We start from the raw sequence: 22,787 nt of genomic DNA, 5'->3' as shown, positions 1-22,787 counted from the left end.
AGATATGCACCTAACCATCTAAGGGCCTGTTTATCCAAAGCACAGAGTACCTCATCCTGTTTTTCATCCTGGATTCCCCTCAGGGTACACTATTCGTGCAGTGGGTTAGGACTTAACCCTTGTAGAACTGGGTGGTAAGCAGCACATCTCTGTTCTTCTTTGTTCATATTAGACAAAAGAAAAGAGTAAAACATATAACATATTTTATATGGTCATATCATATATATATATATGACAATTTATGCTCTAATCTTTATTTAGCCTCCTTACATTATAGAATCTATATTTTGATGAATAAAAGAAAAATATTTCTGGAGTCTTTCCTTTTTATTTCCTAGTTAGGTTTACCTTGATTATTGAGAGAAGATTGTTAATATTGGACATTCCACACTTTGTGAAAGTTGAATATCAAAGGCCCAGTACAGGTCTCTTTTATTTCTGGGTTCTAGTGCCAAACAATATCATTCCCTAAAATGTCTAAAACGTATTATTCATATTGCATTTTGGCCAGCAATCACATTCTGCAAAGATGTGAGAAAACACAATCACTAATAAATGTTTCAGCTCATCGGTAACTTTTAAGTTGTCTCCCAATGGGACAGCTCTGGACACCTACGGACCATCCCATCTTGAAGCTGTGTGCAAGTACCAGTGAGCCTCAAACAGTCTGTACCTCGCTCCCCCACCTATTCCATATGCCTGCCTCTGAAAATCCTTCCTGAGTGAACCTCAGTAATACTATGACTCTTTTTTAATAACAGAGACCTTCTAGAGTCTTATATTGTATTTTTAGTTGAATGTCCATGGACCTTATCTACTTAAGAAAAGGCATGCTCCTTAAAAACAGAGAGTAAATTGTGAATTCTCCAATAACAGAGCCAGTGAAGGCATCACAGAAAACTGAGCCTGAGTCATGAGGAAAGGCTTGGACAAGCAAAGGGAAGAGAAGGGGAGAAGACATGGGTAAATGAGAAAATGGAGATGCCAATGGTATGTTCCAGAGCATCAGATACTTCCTGGAACATGCCAAGGGAAGAAAACTCACCTAGAAACAAAGATAGCATGACTTCTGTTATTGTTCCTCTAGGGTAACAAGACACTCCCCATTTTTTAGTAATAACTTTTGAATATTTTATAAGCTAATACCAGATGTTTTGGCAAAAACATTTAAGTCATAATTTATCTGCTCAAAAATTTAAAAAGCAGATGGCGGTGGTGGCAATGGTGGTTAGCATTTGGAATGTGACCCTCTTTAGAAAATCATACATATTCCAGTTCTTCAGGACTCTTATTGCTCAGACTTGAGGCTTCATTTATTAATGCCACTTGCCTGGCCCTAAGAAGCTTGAAGTTGCAACCCTATATTAGTTTTCTAGAGCTGTCGCAATGAAGTACCGCAAATTGAGTGCCTTGAACAACAGAAACGCATTGCCTCACAGTTCTGGAGGCTTGTAGTCTGGGATCAAGGTATTGGCAGATCATGCTCCCTCTGCAGGTGCTAGGGAAGGATCTGTTCCAGCCTCTTCCCTAGCTTCCTATAGTTCTTTGGCTTGTGACAGCAGAACTCCAACATTCTCATGGCATTCTCCCTGTGTGAGTGCCTCTGTGTCTGAATTTCTCCTATTTATAAGGATACCAGTCATATTGGATTATAAGCCCATCCCACTTCAGTATGACCACATCTTACGTGATTACATCAGCAAAGACACGATTTCCAAATGAGATCACATTCTGAGGTACTGGAGGTAAGTACTTCAACATATGCATTTTGGAGGATACATTTCAATGCATAGCAAATCCTGAGAAGACACTAGATTGCTAAAAAAAAGTTACTTCTTCCACTTTTTCTTTTTTTTGTAAGTATATTTCTCCAGTTCTATGTTCTTAATGTACCCAACTGTCACATTTAAGTGTGTCCAAGTTGTCCCCTGAACCACTGTTCTACAAGCTGAACCAGAAAGAGTAAGTAGGGCATGGAAGCCAATCTAAGGAGGTGAGTGCTCTAGAATGAGCACGAGGTCCACATCAAGGAAGACAATAGCTCTGAGAGACCCTGGGGGCTTGGTGGGTCTGGGAAAGGACTCAACACTAAGAAGATGCAGGAAGGATGATGGAGGTATCATATAATTTATCATCCAAATAGGATACTATTAACAGTGAAAAGGAGCCCTGTTAATAATTCTGTTCTGTTTTAAGGGGTAACTCTGTCCCTGGCAACTGAGACAAAGACCACCCTCCATGGTGGCATTGTAACCACCACTTTAAATTAGCTCTGCTAATAATAGCAAATATTAGCAGATGCTAATAATTTCCATCCATCAGAGAGTCAAGTGGTTTATTTTTGTTCTCTCCAAGCAGCTGTCCACAGCAAAGCCTATATAGGTATATAATATAATTATTTTGATCCTGGAGGGCACTTGAAGGATCTTTTATTTGAGTCCTGTAGACACTTGTAATGGGGGAGAAAAAATTGTCAGAGTTATATTTTGGAAAGGGAATTGAATTACTATAACTCCTCAAAGAGAGAACTAAGATACGGTATGTTTTCCTGAATGCAAAGGTGAGACTTTCTCAAGTTAGAATTCCTGTGCTGACTAGCATCCCTAAAACTCAAAGTCATGGGGAAAATAGTGAAGGAAAGGCGAGCACCATTTGCCAAAGATGTGGCCAAGATAATGCTGCCGTCAGGATGAAAGTTTTGTGTCATCTACACGATGTAAAATTATTTCGGATTACCGTATAATGAAAGGGAATGAAAACAATGGCAAGCTTTCCCATCAATGCTTGTCCATCATCGCCATGCTGCAGCAGGATGAATACAGGGCCTGGCAGGCGTTAGCAGTCCTTGGAGAATATTAAATACAGGCACCAATGGAGCGCATTGAGAAGCAATTTCTCTCCCGGAAGCCCTAAAGCCTTTTAAGTAGTTCAGGCTTCACTGTTCACATCCAGTTGCCAAAAAGCAAATGAATTGCCTGATTTGAAAGACATTTGTTTCCCTAATTTTTTGGCAGCCAGGATGATCCCCTTGTTTTACCCATAATCAGGCCCCACAGAACTACATGACTGTGCACTAACAATGTGAAAGAAACAAAGCATGGTTTTCAGGTGACCGAGTTGCCTCAATCTGCTTGCAGACTGTCCCAAGGGAGCCTATGGAGCTGGCTGCTCTTCAGAATGTCAGTGTGTGGAGGAGAACATCCTGGAATGCAGTGCCAAAAATGGCAGTTGCACCTGCAAATCTGGTTACCAAGGCAACAGATGACAGAAAGGTACTATCTGACTATAAATTTTCTTTCTTCTCTAATAACAATGCTCAGCTTCTGTTTAGCACCATACGATCGTTAGTTAATCCACCAGAGTCCTCAGGAGAGCAGTAAACTTTATTAATCCCCTGTTTGCAGGTGAGGAAACTGAGACATGGGGCAATAAAGTCATTTAACCTTGTTTTCTTAGCCTCTGATGTTAGCTGTCCCCTTGCTGACTTGAGCAAGGGAAGAAAGATCACATTGCAGAGAATCTTATGCTAAGGAGATGAGAGCTGGCCAATCACTTCTTTGAGCTTAGCTAAATCAAGTAAGGGCTGCTAGCTTCCAGAGTTAAAGGATCATTTTCTTTATATCTAAAGATAGACTATTCAAATAAATACAAAAGAAACCATAGAAAATTTTGGGAAATTTTAAATATGGCTATCAGTGTGGTCCTTTCTCAAATTTCTAAACAATTTCTTTATAAATCTATAAAAGTTTATGTGAAGCATAATTCCAATGGTAAGTAACATGTATAGATATATATGTGTGTGTAGGTGCATATAAAATTTGGAAGAAGGTATTCCAAGATGTTAGTAATGGCTCTCTCTGGTTCATGGACTCACGGAATGCTTCTCCCAATGCACTACATGGCTCTCTCATTTTCTCAAAAACGTGTACTTTACCTTTTCACTGAATCTTGTCAGTACCAACCTACTTAAAATTACAACTTGCCAAGTCTCCTTGAACTTTTGCATTTTTCCAAAGTGCTTACCATATACTCTCATTATTATTATTACGCCTAATATTTATTGCCTGCCCTTCCTGCTGGAAGCTAAGCTCCAACAAGGGGAGGATAGCTATTCATTTTTTTCACCAAAGTATCCCCAAACTCCTAGAACAATCAGGACATATAGAAGTTACTCAATAAGTATTTTATTAAATGAATATATAAATGTGAATCATCAATTTTTATTCTTTATTCATTTTTCTCATACATTCTGAATTGAGCACGTGTTACTGTATTATTTAGGGGAAATTATCACAGCATTTTTTTTTCTCTTCAATACACAGCAGAACTTGAACATATAACAAATACAATTATCATAACCAATGGCAAGTGAACTTTTTGCCTTTGAAGTGATCCAAAGTGATCTTGTTTAAAATCAGGAGAGAGGGACTTCCCTGGCAGTACAGTGGTTAGGACTCCATGCTTCCACTGCAGGGGGTGCAGGTTCAGTCCCAAGTTGGGGAACTAAGATCCCACATGCCATGTGGAACAGTCAATAAATAAATAAATAGGTAAATAAAATCAGATAATAGGGTTGTAAGGAAGCTGTCATACTGTTGGGTCCACTTACGAAGGCAGGGACTGGGGTGGGAGGTTGTCCTTGGCTCTCGTGTATTACATGTTCCTCCTTGCATTGTCATCTTCAAAGGGTCTGCAGGGCTTGTTCAAGCTGACTGAAAGGGAGTAAGGGTCTTCCAGGTTGCCTGTGGCTGTGGAACTGGCTATGGAACTAGAGTATGTGAATAGCAATGTTCATCAAGATTTTGTAGAGATTAGGGCTATATATGTAGCTGGATTGTGACTTTCTAGGCAATGGGGAAGAGAAGTCGGGGAAACAGAAGGCTGACATTACACGTATGCCTTTAATAGGGTATGAGTGTGGGTCCCATTCCAATATCTAAGCCTCCTTCTGCTTCAACTGGTTTTTAAACCTAGAGTCAGCCCCTTATTCATTCGCCCCCTAGAGAAGTCGTGCCCTAGAAGTCAACACATGGGAGACAATACCATATACACACACCTGGGTAAATTTAATTTACTCTGATAACATTTTCTCAAAGCAACTGCTGAATATACTATATTGGAAAATGCTTCTGAGATTCCCACTGTGAAGGAAAATGAGTTGAAAGTATATGTAAATCAGCAAAATAGAGGTCACCATCATCTCAGGAAAACATATTATTTTTCAGCCAGATAACTTTGTCCAATTCTGATAGTTTTGTGTAACCACAAAATGAAATTATGACTCAGACTGGAGCAGGTGAACGGGATCGCCATGATTGGCAGCTGAAATCAAGGCAAAAAATGCTTTCTGAGTGTCGTTGCATGACGAAAATCAGGCCTGTTGTTCTTCTTTCTCTTTTTTTTTTTTTTTTTTTTTTTTTTTTTTTCTCTTTTTTTTTTTTTCTTTTTTTAAAAGAGTGAACTAGCCCAAGTGCTCCTAGAGCCAGACATATCTTTAAAAATCTTGACTCCAGACCTGTGTCTAGATTGCAGATGAATAGTTAATTAAAGACTGCAAATTGTTTCAATGGCACTAATGAACAGTACTCTCCACAATCAGCACCAGGCCTTATTTAGCCCATCGGTGATGACTTTTAAGAGCTGAAGAGCTGGTTTCTATACTAATCTGTGAAATAGCAAAAGAGAGAGAGAGAGAGAAAAACAAAACAAAACAAAAACGGTGTCTTTGCCTTGTTTTGATTAGTTTGTTGCCTGGGGTATTTTGGACCCCAGCTGCAGGCAGACCTGAATGTAGAGGACTCTGGCCCAGCAAGCCTCTTGAGTCCATCTAAGGAGGCCTGTTCAACATCTGTGTCACCATAAAAAGGACAGATTTTTGTTACAGTAGTTCCACACTGATGGCCTTGAAATTTTGAACACCAGTGGGTCTCTAAGAGTGGGTTAATTGACTTGAAAAGTGCTGAGTACTTACTATTGCAACATAAGCTGGGTATAGTGGCTGAGAGCAACAGTTTCACAAGTCAGATCTGGATTCAAATACTGACTTTGCTACTTATTAGCTGTGTGACCCAGAATAAGTCACTTAGCTCCTCCAAGCCTCAGTTTCTTATATAAATGGAGATAAAGTTGCTTATGTCATATAGTGATTTTTATGGAAATGTGAGCTAATTTATGTAAAGTGCTTGGCACAGAGGAAGTGATCAACAGATAGTAGCCAGGAATTGTATGAACATCCCAGAAAATTTAATAATTCTGTTATTCAAAGATTCTGCTTAGGACAAGAAGATATTTAACAGCCCAATGTGGTTTGATGTAACTTTCTGTAATTGTCACATGTTTAGGAAAGTTTCACTGTTTTCCCTGTGTTGAAAGCATGCTTTCCTCCAGGTTTCTAATTCCAGTGGTTTCAACGGAGGCTGAAACCTCAGTGGTCCCTGTAGCATCAGCCATCCTTTTCTAGTTCAAAGGGCATCCAACGAAGCAGCACAATTCCTCTTTCTCCACCTTATACATTGCCCGCTCTTATAAAACACACAAATTACAAACCTCCTGGGTGATTATTCTGGCTTATGAAATAAGCAAAGACTGGGAGAACAGGATTCAGGTAAACATTTGGGGACAGCTTCCCAAGCACTACACCTCCCAAGCTTCCTTTACAAATTACATCTCATTTCAGATTTTGTGTGTACAACTGCCTCCAAAGATATGTATCAAAATTGCTTCCAGGAATTCCCTGGTGGTCCAGCGGTTAGGACTCAGCGCTTTCACTGCTGAGGGCCTGAGGGCCCAGGTTCAATCCCTGGTCGGGGAACTAAGATCCCATAAGCTGCACATTGTGGCCAAAAAAAAAAATTGCTTCCATTGTTACATCTGCAAAACCACATTTTCAGCAAAAAGCCAACCTCTGTGTCTGTGTTTCCAAAGTGACAAGATATGGCATCGTGCTGATTTCTTCAGGGAATATTTTTGAAAGTGCTATAAATCCTTAGAGGCTACTCTGTTTCTTTCTTTGCAACTCATACACACTCACCTGCACACACACACACACACACACACACACACACACACACACTTTTCCAACTCACTTAGGCAACAGCAGAAATCTGGGACCACCTTGAGATTTATTACAAGTCTTAGCTCCTTTCTTTCTCTCTCATTTTATAAGCCTGCCCTAACGGCCTCTAGGGACCAGATCGTCCGTTCTCCTGTGGACCCTGTGAGAATGGAGGTCAGTGCAACAAAAAAACTGGAAACTGTGAGTGTCTTCCTGGTTACACGGGAAAAACCTGTACCATACGAAAGTCATTAACTAGACAAGATGACCAACAAAGTTATTAAAATTGTTAGCTTTATAAATGCTTTTTAAAACTGCTCTATGAGCTATGATAGACGAGTATATGTTTAAATTACCTATTGTATAACAAACATCCCAATACTTGGTAACAAATCCTGCCAACAACAATTTATTATTTTTTTGATTCTGTGGATTGATAAGGTAGTTCTCCTTCTGGTCTCACCTGGAATCACTAGTGGCTGCTTCTAGCAAGTAGATTAGCTGGGAACTGGGCTTGACTAGGCTTCTTAATCAGGGGAATCTGGCCTTTTATATACATAGCACTTCCACAAGGTTAGCTTGGGCTTCCTCATTGCATGGCAGTCTCAAGACAGCAATCCAAGAAAGAGCATCCCAAAAGTGGGAAAGCAGAAGGTACAATGCATCAAAAAGCCTACCTTCAGAAACCACACATAGTTACTTCTGCCACATGCTATTGGTTAAGTCATAAGGACATACAGATTCAAGGGGAGGAGAAAGAGATTCTACCTCCTGATGGATGAGAGGAGTAGCAAAATCTCGTGGCAAAAGACCTGCAAGCTGAGAGATATTGTTGCAGCCATCTTTGGAACCAATCTATCATAACATTACTATTTAAAGTTATACCGAAAGGCACTTTAAGAATCTGCTAGACTGTATTTATCATTCCTTGTCAGAGAGAGAGCAGATTATAGACTGATAAAAAGTGATTAGTTAAACTCAATCTGCTTCAAAGAGCCAGTAGAACTGCTTCCTTGCTATCTCTTTTTCTGCTTGTGATTCTTACATAACCTCTGTTATCCCTGACTCTATTGCATTCTCTACTCCATCCACGTTGAAACAGGGTAACCTGAGAATTTGAGGACAGCTGTGGGCTGGATGGTAATGATGGTATTTTTACATTACTATTTCAAATGTGTCTGATAAAGGTTAGCGAAAGTCTGTCGTTTGGATTGTCTATGATGTTATGAGGTATGAACAGTGATCTGAACTAGCTTCCAGTGCTTAGAACTTTCTATAAACCAACAAGCAAATAAAACCAGAAACTTAAACATAAATATAAAAAGTAACACCAGGATAGTATTTAGCACTTAGCCAATCATCTGATCATTTGGGAAAATGCATTACTGCTCCTAAGGATAACCCTCAAGCAAGAGTGATAGGACAAAGTCGTTGCCTGATGATTTTTCTGGATATAACTAGATCAGTGTATACTTTAGGACTGTCATTCTGGCACTGTTGACAGGCCTTTCAACAGTATAAAAGTTTGCTGGTGCAGCAATTGGCTATCCCTAACCTACTTGTTTGCTTTAAAAAAAAAGCTTAAAGGTAAGAATTTACATATTCAAAAGGTAGTTACTTGCTATTTCCACAGTGAAGTGACATTTTCTCTTGTCTAACTCAATTTTAATGGAATAATTATTAAGCAGATAGTGATATATCTGTTCCAATTGTCAGGTGATATAAATATACTATTTAGAAACAAGTGGAGAGATAAACTGCTCATTCTTTAAAATATTAATTTTAATAGTTATGTTACAACTCTTCCATTCTAAGATTTCAAAACCCAGGAGAATATATCATGATAATCCTGAGTGATTTGGGGTGACAATTCTAATTTTATTGTCAATCTGATACATGAGATAATGTATTGAGTTGGATAGGCAAAAATATTCCCCAACTTCTAGTAACGTTCAACTTTAGTGTTATATGCTATCATCTGATTTCACAAACAAAGGTACCAACACAAATTATATAATCATCGTAATAGGATATTTAGGAAAATAAATGGAACCAAAGGATAGGACTCATTAAAAATGCTTCATGTATACTCCACAAGGAATGTGTGTGCCATTTAAATAGGGGCTTATGTTTGAAGAAAAGTATACAACATTTTTCTAAATACCCTGTAAATGGTGCTTATGGAATTTTAAAACTTAGTTATTCTGCATAATGAACTTAAAAATACTTATAGGCTATACAAAGCAATATGTTTTAGAGGCAGGAGAGACGAAAAAGCTATTTCTAAAGATATTGGCTTTATATAAATTCCAACTTTTGGAAGTTATAAATACAAATACTTGGGCAAAATAATTCTTTTTTAAAAAGGGTTTTATTTCACTATGTGAAAACTCTCTGGATTATGGTAGATTGTATTTTTTTCTTTCTGCTTCCTAGACAGTATCGGGGTTGGGGGCAGCTGTGGCTGCATGGACACTCATACCATTGATGAGAATGTATCGTCTCTGAGAAAGTTTAGCCTCATATATCAGGGCTTTTACCAGATCATCTCAGAAGTGATCCCAACTTTTTCTTTATCCCAGAATTATTTATAATAGTCAAAGTACGAAATAAAAGGACCCTAAATACCCACCAGAAGGAGAAAGAGTAAACAAATCATATAACACATCAGTGGACTATTCTGAGGCCATTAAGATTCATGTTTTGGAAGAATGTGTAATGTCAGGAGAATTGACATTAAATTGACATTAAAAGTCGTATATAGAGAATGCTCCAAATTTGTAAAAACCTGTATGCATGTATGTATGTGGAAAATTGTAGTAGAAAGGACAGCAGTTGTTAACAGTGGCCATATCTAGACAGCGGGACTATTAGTGAATATTTTTCTCCTTTTTACATTTCTGTCGTTCCCATATGTACTACTTTACTATTTTTCCCCTTTACAAGGGAGAAAATACATCATCTTCAGACCAATCCGTTACTAAATATCTAAGTAAGATAGCTGTCTGTTCCTAAAGTATTGTCTGGTGATCTTAACTGTTCCCATACAGTGAAGATGTTTTTTCTTCAGTCTAATTGATCTTGTTGCTCTTTTAATTTCAGACTGTTTTCTCCTGTTTCAGATGAGGTGGATATTGAGCATAGCTTGGCAGCACTACTAAAATGCTTTTTTAAAAAGTGATAAATGAAAGAACATAGTAATGTTTCCTCTGGACACTTCATTTCCCTTTTTCCAGAAATCTTATTTTCTAACCCTCAGTCATTGTTATTACTTCTCTGAATTCTGCCATGTTTTTATGAGTGTTTACAAAATAGGCCCCTTCACTATTGAAGGAGAGAAAATTAGAGAGAATAGGGGAGAAGACGTTGGAAGGGAGATACCAATTCCAAATACAACTTTGCTTTAAACATTATATGATCAAACATCATGAAATGATGAATCATCATGAGGTGATGATGGTCAAACATCATCAAACGTCATGAAAACCCTAATGAACACAAGTGTGAACCTTCTGTAGATAAAAGCTGGTAAACGTTTAACAACTTATTCTCTGAAATAAAAACCCTGGTTTGTATAATTTGACGATTTCCCCTGCCATACTCCCACAGGGGAAATTTCAAGCAACCAATGTGGTGTCAACTGGCTCACAAAATTCCTGAAAAGTTAACAGGTTGCAGTTTAACCATTGGCTTTCCAAGCTGGTAGTAACAGCTCCAGTGTACCACTGGCTGGCAAATAATTGTATTCTGAACACTCTTAGGGATCTGAATGATTTCTTAACACTTACTTTCTCTTTTGATATTAAGAGTTGATAACTTTGCAGGTATTGATTTTACTTTCCTGTTTCTAAACAGGTGAATAATTTGACCTTTTGGGTTGAATTAAATTAACCAACAAATCAAAAAACAAAGATTTCTGTCTCAGACTAGTCTATTTTATTTTTGAAAGAAAAATCAATTGTTCAGCTTAATTGATTCAAGAGTCAAAAAATAGGGACTTCCTTGGTGGTCCAGTGGTTAGGAATCAGCCTTGCAATGCAGGGGACGCTGGTTCGACCCTTGGTGGTGGAGCTGGGATCCCACTTGCCCGGGGCAGCTAAGCCCGGCACCGCAACTGGACAGCCAGCGTGCCCCAGCTGTGGAGCCCGCGGGCTCTGGAGCCCTCATGCCACAACTAGAGAAGCCCACACACTGCAGCGGGGAGCCTGCATGCCGCAATGAAAGATCCCACATGCCACAACTAAGACCTCATGCAGCCAATCAGTAAATAAATAAAAATATTTATAAATAAATAAACACAAAAAAGTCGCGTTGCTATGTGTGTAGACACATACCCCCTTTCTCTAAAGTTCACGTAGCTGGAGTATTGACTCAGATCTCAAGGGACCCAATGAGCCCTCAAACAACCACTACGCTGTTTTCCAACTTCCTGTAACACACCTACCCTAAACCAGGGCTAGAATTTCCTTTATGACATACTGTTATAAAAAGAGAAAAAGGCAATTATCTAAGGCAGAAAAAAAAAAAGAGTACTTGTAATGTAAAATAAGATAAAGCAAACAAAAAACTATTAGAACAATTTTGAGTGTTAAGCATCACCAAGCACAAAGAGGTGAGGTGCAGTAATGTGCTTCGAACCTCTCTGAAGCAATCCTCAATTTGATTTTTAAAGTTGCTGTAAAATAAATTGATTTAAATAATACATCTCCCATGCTTCCCAGCAGTGAGATGCATATCCTTTACCAATCTGGTTCTCAGCAGGCGGTCCAGCCTGATGAAGCTTCGGCAAAATGTCAGCTCCCACAGAGAAGTGCGACAAGAGGCGACACTAAAGCAGTGAAAGGCCTTTCAAAAAGCTATTGTGCAAATTCAGTTTTAAAATAAGGATGTGGTTGAGGACTGATGGTTATGTCATTACCAATTCATGCATCTCCCCATCTTCTGCAGGAATGGAACGGAGTCACGGCTCTACATTGAGGAGTGGTGGGTCTAGGAGCTGTTCTTTCCCCTATTCTTATCACCTTCCATAATGTCCCAGTTAGATCTTTTTTTAAAAAGTGAATCCTGTTATTACTTTATAACCCTCAACAAATTACTGATGCCTTACAAAATTCCATAATTTAAGCTCATCATAATTTTGACTACTCGCACCTGTACCCCACATACCTTCATCGTTCTGCCAGGCACCATGTGCTTTTGAAACGTGGTGCTATTGTTCATTCCTCTTCCCTTAAATCCATTTTTTCTTCCTTCATTTTTGTTGCCTGTTAAAATTCTTCAGGGATTTTTATTTTTCAGTATATGTAAACAAACAAACAAAAACACTAAGTCCCTTCCTTCTGTAGTATTGCCCGTCGTAGTGCATTATAATCGTCTGTTTACGCATGATTAAAACTATCATTCATTTTTGTATTCCCCAGCTCTTGATTTACAAGGGATGCTCATTAAAAATTTGCTAGATTCAATTAAAGAACATTCTTGACAACTTAGTAGAGCAGTTTGGGATTAAAGTTTCATAGAAATAATCCACCAAGTCAAAAAAAGACATAAACAGAGTTTATGCTACTGAAAAATATTCAGTAGTCTACACTAAACCAGGTTAAATTGCTAGGACTTTTAAGATGACAGCAGTGGTACAAGGAGAAGAAGGGAGGTTTTTGCTAGAGCCCAGCACCACAGCTTTGTTGATGCTCAGTTTCTGAAAGCACTTTTCAGAAGAAGTTTTTTTCAAAGGTTTTGATGACTAACATCAAACACCAATGAAGTTTTTTAGGGTTCTTTAGCTTCTCAAGAGTCTGTATTTATTTTTTTCTGTACTCACCTCCAATATACTCACTTTTCTTTTGAATATAACAGAGCCACGATAGAATAGTGAATAAATGTCTCTGGCTTTTAGTTTTTGTAAAAAAAGGAAAGGATTTAACTAGATAATATGTGATATCTATGTAATAATATATAATCCAATGTGTAGTAACACAAGATGATAATTATAGGTATATGCTGTATAATGATAATAAATTACTCAAAGCTCATGTTAATTGGGTGCCCATTCTGTGTTCACTGTGCTACGTGTTTTTCATCAATTCACTCACCTAACCCTCAGAACAACTAATTGTGTTTGGTACTCTTACTATTCCCGTTTTATGAATGAGGAAGCTGACTCTAGGCAGAACTAAGTAACTTGTCAAGGCTCGTATAATTAGCAACTGAGGACTAGATAATCAGCGAAGTTCATACGAACACTAGATATCTATAAAGTGAGACTGTAGTTATCAATATTAAGTAGTAGAGCTGCCTGCTTATAAAAATTTAAAGAAAATAGAGAAAAATTAGATTCCGTAGAAAAACCTAAGTAGTCAGGAAGTTTCATTAAGCTTGTTCTTTTTTTGGCCTTGCATTTGTAGGTTGCAAAAAGAGTGACTGACATAGCCAAGAGCATTGTTGAAATGTAAAGAGCCATAACAGCCTATGCTCAGTTTAATGATGGAGGGAGGATGCTTTTTGTTTGTCTGTAGGCAGCTTGTCCAACCTATTTCCACAGCTTAAGCTGCCTGCTGCCCCACATTAGTAATGATAGCTCTCAATGGGACCGTGATACCAGCCAGTGTACCTGCCTGTCCAGCTGGACTGAGTCTGCTGGCAGATGCTGTAAATCAGAAGCTGATTACAAGTCCTGTTCATCATCTAACATAAATAATGACCCAAAGAATTTTTCTTTACATTATGCACTTGCTGAGTGGTCTCAGTGCTTTTTGTTTTTATAGGGCTGCCCAAACTCAACCATGTTTAACATTCTCTTTGTGTGTTGGTAAATATAGCTGGCTAGCTGCCTACCATAATCCATGATTGCTCTGCTTTCTTCCAGAGGCCTAAATTGAATATCTGGCAGAGCACAAAATAAATTCTTATTTCTACACAGTGAGTCATCCAGAAGTTCTGCATTCCAGTACACACACCTTTCATATAGATACACACAGACCCTTTGTGCATTATTAGTTTTTTTCCTGATCCACTGTGTTTTGGAATTTTTATCTACAATGGCTGAATATTTAGTGTTACTTGTTGGACATGTATTCGTTCTAGTACTGTAATTCCTTAGTACTTAAATAGAAGGGTCAGTATGACATACAGAATACTTTATGTTCTAATTTGTTTTTTGATATGACTGTGTCCAGTTATCATTGTTTCCTTCACAAGCAAAGATCTTGTAAGTCCTGTCCTTCTATCTTTCTCCACTTGCAATAGGTACGTACTTATTTTGCCTTAGTTTCTCATCTGTCAAATGTGACTGACAAAGGACCCAGCTTACTAGATTCTTATGAGGATTAAATAGGTTAATACATATTATACCTTTGGAAGGGCATTTAGCACATAGTTACACCGGTAAATTATAAGCTAAAACCCTCTCTCCTTAAAGAAAATCTCTACCAATCTTTGAAAATTAGTCTGTAGCACTTGTTATATACCCTCAAAGTGACCGAACATGTACAAATCACAAAACTAGATTAGCACTTCCTCAGGAAGACCTGAATAAATTGTCTAGCACACAGTGACTTGAGGTTTCTTCTGCAAATCTGAGGCAACAACAACAAAAACATTCCATTTTGTGTCCTGCTGTCTAGTCAATATTTTTTTAATCCTCATGATAACCTTGTGGGATAGGGACTATTATTATCCTTTCTTCCAGGTAGGGAGAGTGAGGAACAGAGAAGCAAAGTAATTTGCCTAAGGCCACATGGTTAGTAAGTGAGAATGTTAGGATTGGAACTCAAGTCACAGGTTTGAGTGAATAGGTATGGAAAAATGAAAGATGACTGAAGTTTAAAAATTATTTGATGTATATAGTTTGAGACATGCTGAGCGGAATATACGTGAACAATACTTTGTTGGAAAGTCAGATCCTAAGAACTCAAAGGAAAGTTCAGAGCTAGTAGTGCAGAGGTGAGAACCATCAACATAGAGATGGATTGGATGAGATAACTGAGGAGAAGATGCTAAAGGGGAAAGCCAAGAAAACTGTGAGCAGAAACTCGCTAAATTCCTTACATTTAGGGGGATCTAGAGAAAGGGAAACCAGTGAACAAGATTTACTTAGAGCAGATGTTACAAACTGGCAGCCTTAGAGCTGAATTTGACTTGCAGATGTATTCTGAATGGCAGGCAAATTCCTTTTAAAATATGTGATTCAATATTTTAAAAATCAGATGTAGGAACTCTGGACCCATCTTCCTGTGTGGGAACAAATGGTTCCATTTAATTAGCTCATACCTCTTTATGGGGGGCGGGGTGCAGGCACTCTCCCATTGGTCCCAATCCCACCACCTCATGGGGATTCACCTGCAGCGACTCCACCTGCTTTCCCCTGGGGGTTGCCTTTCTGGCTCTCGGGGACCTGCGTTTGTGACTCCTGCTTTTCAAAGATGGAAAAAGGTGGAAAGGAAATAGGAGAACTCAGAGATATAATTCCAGAGAAAGATGACTCTCAAGAAGAAAAGGATAATCACTGTCTCATATGCTGTTTTAAAAGGAAAAGAAAAAACTAGGGAGCAAGCACAGGATTTGTGATTTAGGACCTGGTAGTTTTGGGGGGAAAAAATATGTGAAATATAATTTGGATTAAAAATAAATGGTAAATGAGGAAATTAAAATAGCACCTGTGGACTACCTTCCCAGAAAGTTCAACAAGGAAGGAAATAAATATTTAGTCCATTTTGTTCTCTGTCAACAGAATGTTTAAAATTTTCTTGCCTCTTCAAGATGCATAATCCCTCCCAGTCATCAACATACATCATTTTCCTGTGGATGAATCTTACTCATTCTCGATCCCTCTCACTCTTGAAGGTCAGGTCCAATGTAGTCATGATAGAAAGGATTCAGAATCCCTGAGAGTTATTAATGTTGAAATGAAATCAAATACCTGGAAATTTGCTCTCATGTGAAACTTGCAAAGAATATATTTAAATATCTGTGCTGATGGGTACTTGGAGAAATATGTAACTTTTTAAACTCATTGAATTTTTCTATTGTCAAGTTTTAACTTCTTCTCCCTCTTTCTCCCTCTCTCTCGCATACACAATATTTATATCATGTATCCTGAGACACAATTTTTTTGACACTTTAACATCTCTAAAATTAAGGAGTGTCTTACAAACTGATAGCACAGCAATATATAATTATATTGTAACTTTCTAACATAGTCTATTTTCTAGGAACACATTGAAGTCAAGTGTCTGTTACTACATTATGAATAATTTCCATCTCCTGGGCCCAAAAGGAGATAGAATATGGAGGGAAAAATCAAATGTAATATGTGTATTAATTTTCAAGCAGTTTGAAGTGCCTCAATTTTAAATGCCTGCTGGGTCATAACAGTTATTTCCAAGTTGGAATAAATAACTGCCTTTTGGCTTCAGAGACAATAGTAATGCTCAGGCTGAGATATCTGAGTTTGCTTTTATTCTATAATAAAAATGACAGGCCCAAGAAACTAGAAAAAAATCCTTCTGCTATTTTAAGATACTGTCGATCTCACTAACTGTGTTCTTGTGCCATCATTAATCAATTGTCTGAATGTAGAGAAGAAAGGGAAGGAGGCCTGCAGACCACTTAATGTGTCTCACTTTAGCATAGTCGCAAAGAGCTCAGCTTCCTGGATGCCTGCCTTTGTGAGAGTCTCCACATAATTCATCTGTTTTGCAAGCTCAGTCTGAAACTTTGCAAACCTTGAGGAAGAAATTCTGTAATATCACTGAAATTGCCTATGTATTCCCACAAGGATAATGTGTGTTAGCTATTACTAGGGAATTATATTTCATTATATTATAGAACCTGAAATACTGCCATTGTATATTTCAACTGTATGTTGCTAAATTTTCATTTAAATTTAAGAAAACACAAAACGATAGTGCCAGTCATACCCATATATAGTAAACATAGAAGTGTGCCTTTCTGCAGAGAATGTCTATAACTTAAACTATATGATCCAGCAGTCTGACGTACTTTAATAATCATATCATGATAAAAGTTGTTCAATTTTATGCTTTACAAAGCATTTTCCACCTCCATTATCTTGTTCAAAATTGGAAATTTATCTAAGGGGAAACAATGGTGTCTACCTTAATATCACAGTACTGTTGAAATGGTAAAGATGCCAATTCCAGTTATATTTAGTGTCTTAAATTATTATTGCTATCAATCTTGAATTATACGTTCTTTGTGGTATCTAATATGAAGTCTTAATAGTGCACTGTCTTGGATCTTATACTCTTTTTTCTCTTCTATTTTAGTTCTTTGAAAATGAAAGGTAAGACAACTCTGGTTGAAAATATATGAAAAGATAGATGACAAATAGTTTTAAGAGTGCCGTGCAAATGTTTGCAAAAGCCAGCCTGTGTAAAGTGGCACATTCCACACACTTAGTATTCAAGTATATTATCCACCTGACAAGATAGTAAAATATCCTACTCGTTTGTTCAGGGCTAATTTTTCAAATTTTAATAATTTTATTAGTCCCTAGCAAGGCCTTTTAAAACTTTGCAAAGAATATTAATAACTCATTAAAGATTAATTACGTGTCAGCTTTGAGGTCAAAGAGTTTGAGTGGTTTTTAGTTATCTGAAATAAAATGCATCTGCTCTGAAAAGGACATAGTATAAAACTCTCTGCCTTCTCCACCAACCTAAAGCTCTTATTTATTAATACACATAGACTTTAACTCAAGCGTGTTTGACAACAATTAAATGAGAAAATTATGGCCATATGCATACTAGTCAAGAAATTTGGTACAGAGGAATGTCCTCTAAGGAAGACAGGTTACCTCTGGAACCTTTTGTAACTAAGTTTGCTAACTGGAGGACCAGTAAGAGATATGACAGTTATGATGAAGTCTTCCTCACGGTCTAAAATCTGCGTCTTGTTTTCATGGAGTGTAACCGTAGAATTTAGTGGAGCAAGAGTTTGGGAATATAAGTGACCAATGAAAAATAGATATCTAAATGGAGAATAGAGGAATTTTGAGATATAAGGTAATCGAAAAGGGAGATGGGGAAGAGAAGAAAGGTCTTAGAGGAGTCTGAATTGTTCCGACTTTGCTGTTTTCATAGAGCCAGCAAAAAATGACAAATGTGAAAGGCAGCAAAAAAAAAGCATTAAAATTGTTCTAATCAAAACTATTTATTTAAATCATTAATGTATTTGGAAGGTGACTTCTGGTGAATTATATATCATTTTCTTTTCATTTTCCCCATTTTTTAAATTGGAATAACAATAATACCTTTGGTGAAGGATGCTGTGAGGACCAGGGTTATTATAAAAAATCAGCTACACGGTCCTCACATGTAGAACCTCAATAGTTAGTAACTCTTATTACGACAGTTAATTTTTTAAGTATCCAGATATTGTTTTCCAAGAACTTTAAATTTAAAAAAATAATAATCTGATGAACTGTGCTATGTTATTTAGCATGATTATGCAAATTTCTATACTCAGTTTCACTACCAATTCGGGGAAAATGATAGTTTCTCTGACTTTCAAAGGGTGTATTTCTCTCATTGTAGGTGCTTGTAAGTCCATCCTCAAACCTTCCTGGTTTCCTTTCTTTATAAAATATGCTTTGGGGAAATTATATTCCTTCTTGGACTTCTGTAACTTAAACGAAAGACTCTGCCAGTCAGCACCACCAGTTTTCCCTTGGTCCTGGCATGCAGAACACGAATTGGTTTCCAAGGCAAAGCATTCAATAATCTGTATGCAAAGTAGTATTTTTACACAGCTCTGAATGTCATATCCAAATGTAAAGCTGCCTGTTGCCTCCAGTGTGAAATTCACTCTCTTTTAAATGTTGTGTTTCTTTGCAACTAGTGATGCTGGTATTTGCAGACTGGGCCATGAAACACATGTGATAGTGGTTAAAAGTAGTAACAACTGTGACCTCTCCCACTGTTGCTTCTGTCTTCATGAAGAGGGTTTCATGTGGCAGCTACCCCTGGTCCAAAGCAGGAAATCTGCAAGAGTCAAGGAAATAGAAATGTTTATTTATTTTTTTTTGTCTTGATGATACTTTACAGTCCCTTCCAAGTTGTAGATTTTTCAATATGTTGTGATCACCAGTGTTTTTAGAGAGCCCATGTTTAAAATTATACGGTTTCTTTTATCATTTGAATTCAAATATGTAGTAGAGTGGATACTGGGTTATTTTCAGATGTCTTTGCCTGGGAACAGTCTGCTCGGCAATTAGAGTTTGGTTTTTCGGAAGAAGATTATTAGGATGTTTGTCTTTGCTCAATTACAGAGGAGCACCCTGGGACCAATGTCCCAGTTGGTACCTGTCTATGATGATTTAAAGATACTAGTCATTTTCTGAATACATTTCATCTTGAGCTTTTGAGGTTGATTTCAGTTCAAAGTGCCAATTGAGGATGAAAAGGTTACTAGAGAGTTTGCCTATTCATGATGCAACTCACTTTTCATCTGGGTCCCCAGTCACCCCATGCCTAGATCACTTTTAATCTTCCCACTGCCTTCCTGTACTGGCTGCCGCTCCTTTGAACTACCTTTTCTAATGCAGTGGGTCAATGACAAGAGACTAGTGTCTCTGTGGTTAGAAGCAGACCTCCCATTTAGGTAAAGCACTTTATCAGAAATCTGGATTTTTAAAGCCATTAATTGTAGTAATTGTGTGAGGTACTTTGAACTGTACCTCACATGAGATAGCAAAAATGATAATAGTGGCTATAATCTAGAGTCAGAAAAGGAATGTAAAAACTTCTTTAGAGAGGGGATTTCTTCACTATAATGTCGGGCAAGATTATATAGCTACTGCTCTATAACACATCGCCTTAAATTTAATGACACAAAACAATATGTATTATTTCTCAAGAGCCCATGGATAGACTGGGCAGTCATGCTGTCTAGGCCAGACTCAGCTGGACTCTCTCATGTGTCTGTGGGCAGCTGGCAGGTCAGCCATGTCTGGCTGGTCCAAGGTGCCTTCTTAGGTCTAATCTCAGAACTGGTGCACCATCACTTCTGCTGCAGTCAGGTGGCCAAAGCAAGTCACAAGGCCAGCCAAGATCCAAGGGATGGGGAAGTCATCTCCACCACTGGAAGGGAGGAGCTGAAAGTCACATTGCAAAGGACAGGGGTTCAGGGCTGGGAGGGAGAACTGGGGACGTTTGTACCATCAGTCGACCACAATTGCTTTCTCGGATGATGAGGGGGCAGTACTGAGAGCCCCTCATATACTGCATCTCACCAACTCTTACTCATGATAATCTCCATAGGTCAAAATTGAGGTGTGAGGTTTTGAATTATCTCTAGCCCTCAATGAAGTTAGCATTTGAGAAAAATATCTAGATAGCTCTATATTGTTGTTTTGTGCTGGTTAATACCGTTCTACAACATTTGGTTTAACACAGATATAATTTCTCTATTTAATGGAGTTTTGATTTTGTTTATTCTGAAAGTGTTTTTTCTTTCATATATCTGGGCATATATATGTATATGTGTGTATATATGTGTGTATATATGTGTATGTACATATATGTGCTTTTACATACACGTATACATACACACACACACATTCTGCCAGCATGCCAGTGTCCTTGTTATTCTTTTGCCCTTTGAGGCACCACCTTGACTTCTGATTACCCTAAAGTTCACTGCCCAGAAGGGGAGATGTTACCTGCTTCACTGGGGCCAGATAGTTACTCTATAGAGAGTGAAGATGTTAATAAGCATGTTTATACATTCCTTCACGTGAGGGCCCATAATGTTGCACCTGGGATAGCTGCATTTATAACTTTCTTTCAGCTGTAGTGTCATCATCCCCATTAAGAATTTAATGAGCACTAACAGGCCTAGCTAATGTACAGAACAAAGAGGCAGGCACATCCCCCCACCCAGCAAGCTGTTGCTTGATCACAGAGTTGCTGGTGGGCATGAGGACCTGGGACCTCCCCATTTTCACTTATTTCATAAATCTAGACACACACCTCACTTTGGGGCTCATAGTATTAAGAGGAGACTACAGAGGAAAACTAAACCCCATTTGGTAAAATAAGTCATATGCCTGCTGCTGTAGCCACCTGTGGTTTATTACTGCTATATGCTACTTCCAGCAGTACTTATAACAGTGATCATAAGGGACCTTTAAAGACTTGCTGGTGCCTCTTGGGCAGTTTCAGAATAATACAGTTTATAAATAATTATGCCTACATATCTTATAACTTCGGGATTCCTTTTGCCTTGCTTTGTTTGTTATGAGTGTATTTGCATGAAAACAGGTTATTTGGATATTTGTCCTCTGAGAGCTTTTGCTTGTGCTTCCCTCCAAGTCAGAATCACATGTTCTCCATGCTACAGTCACATCCACAGCCAAGTGCAGATTTATGAACTGTAGTGAGGGACACAAGTAGGAAGAGATACACTTCTAAGAAAACACTGTGATCTTACTGAAAATTGTTTTGTTTTTCTAACTTTTTTTGTGGTGGATTTTATCTGGGGATTCAAAGTTGGACTGAGATTTAAGTGTGTGTGTGTGTGTAAGGGGTTGTGTGAGAATGACTTTTTATTGTACATCTGGTGTATATATTTTATAGATGCCACCTTTCTCTGTGTAACAGAATCAGTAAAGTATATGTAATTCTTTTTAGTTCATATCATTTTTATTCTCCAAAGACATTTAAAATACAAGCTTCTATATTCAAGCTTTATTTTTTGTCTACCCTCATTTTGAGGGAAGTTAGAAAAAAGTATCAAAAACCATGCGTGTGCAGTTAAAACTATGATTTCTATTTAGAATTCAGAAATGTGAGTATGTACCAAGGTGTGCAAAAAACACCTGTACAATTTTATTTCACATTTTACAAAGTGTTTCACTGGAATGTCTGTTAAAAATACAGATTAATGGCTCTTTGTCAGTCCTGCTGAATCAGACTCTCTGGGAATAGAGATGGTGTATCTCCAGTTTTAAGTCAATGCCCTAGATATTTCTTTTTCTTTTTTAAACATCTTTATTGGAGTATAATTGCCTTACAATGGTGTGTCAGTTTCTGCTTTATAACAAAGTGAATCAGTTATACATATACATATGATCTCCCTATGCTATGCGGCTGCTTGCCACTAGCTATCTATTTTAGGTTTGGTAGTGTATATATGTCCATGCCACTCTCTCACTTTGTCCCAGCTTACCCTTCCCCCTCCCCGTAACCTCAAGTCCATTCTCTAGTAGGTCTGCATCTTTATTCCCATCTTGCCCCTAGGTTCTTCTGACCATTTTCTTTCTTTCTTTTTTTTTTTTTTTAGATTCCATATATATGTGTTAGCATACGGTATTTGTTTTTCTCTTTCTGACTTACTTCACTCTGTATGACAGTCTCTAGGTCCATCCACCTCACTACAAATAACTCAGTTTCATTCCTTTTTATGTCTGAGTAATATTCCATTGTATATATGTGCCACATCTTCTTTACCCATTCATCTGTTGATGGACACTTAGGTTGCTTCCATGTCCTGACTACTGTAAATAGAGCTGCAATGAACATTTTGGTATGTGACTCTTTTTGAATTATGCTCTTCTCAGGGTATATGCTCAGTAGTGGGATTGCTGGGTCGTATGGTAGCTCTATGTGTAGTTTTTTAAGGAACCTCCATACTGTTCTCCATAGTGGCTGTATCAATTTACATTCTCACCAACAGTGCAAGAGGGTTCCCTTTTCTCCACACCCTCTCCAGC

General features: G+C 37.9%; 1 protein-coding gene across 1 annotated transcript in view; it reads left to right on the top strand.

Annotated features, from left to right (window-relative positions):
- LOC112404936 (EGF-like and EMI domain-containing protein 1) overlaps window positions 1-22,787 on the top strand; it is a 184,734-nt gene that overhangs the window by 123,235 nt on the left and 38,712 nt on the right. The window contains 1 exon segment of the mRNA XM_024753118.1: window positions 3,109-3,272. Within this exon segment, the coding sequence (XP_024608886.1) occupies window positions 3,109-3,272 (164 nt within the window).

The sequence above is a fragment of the Neophocaena asiaeorientalis genome, unplaced genomic scaffold, assembly GCF_003031525.2.
Source record: "Neophocaena asiaeorientalis asiaeorientalis breed wild unplaced genomic scaffold, Neophocaena_asiaeorientalis_V1.1 scaffold560, whole genome shotgun sequence".
In the NCBI taxonomy this organism is placed as follows: Eukaryota; Metazoa; Chordata; class Mammalia; order Artiodactyla; family Phocoenidae; genus Neophocaena; species Neophocaena asiaeorientalis.
This window is presented reverse-complemented; position numbering and strand designations above follow the sequence as displayed.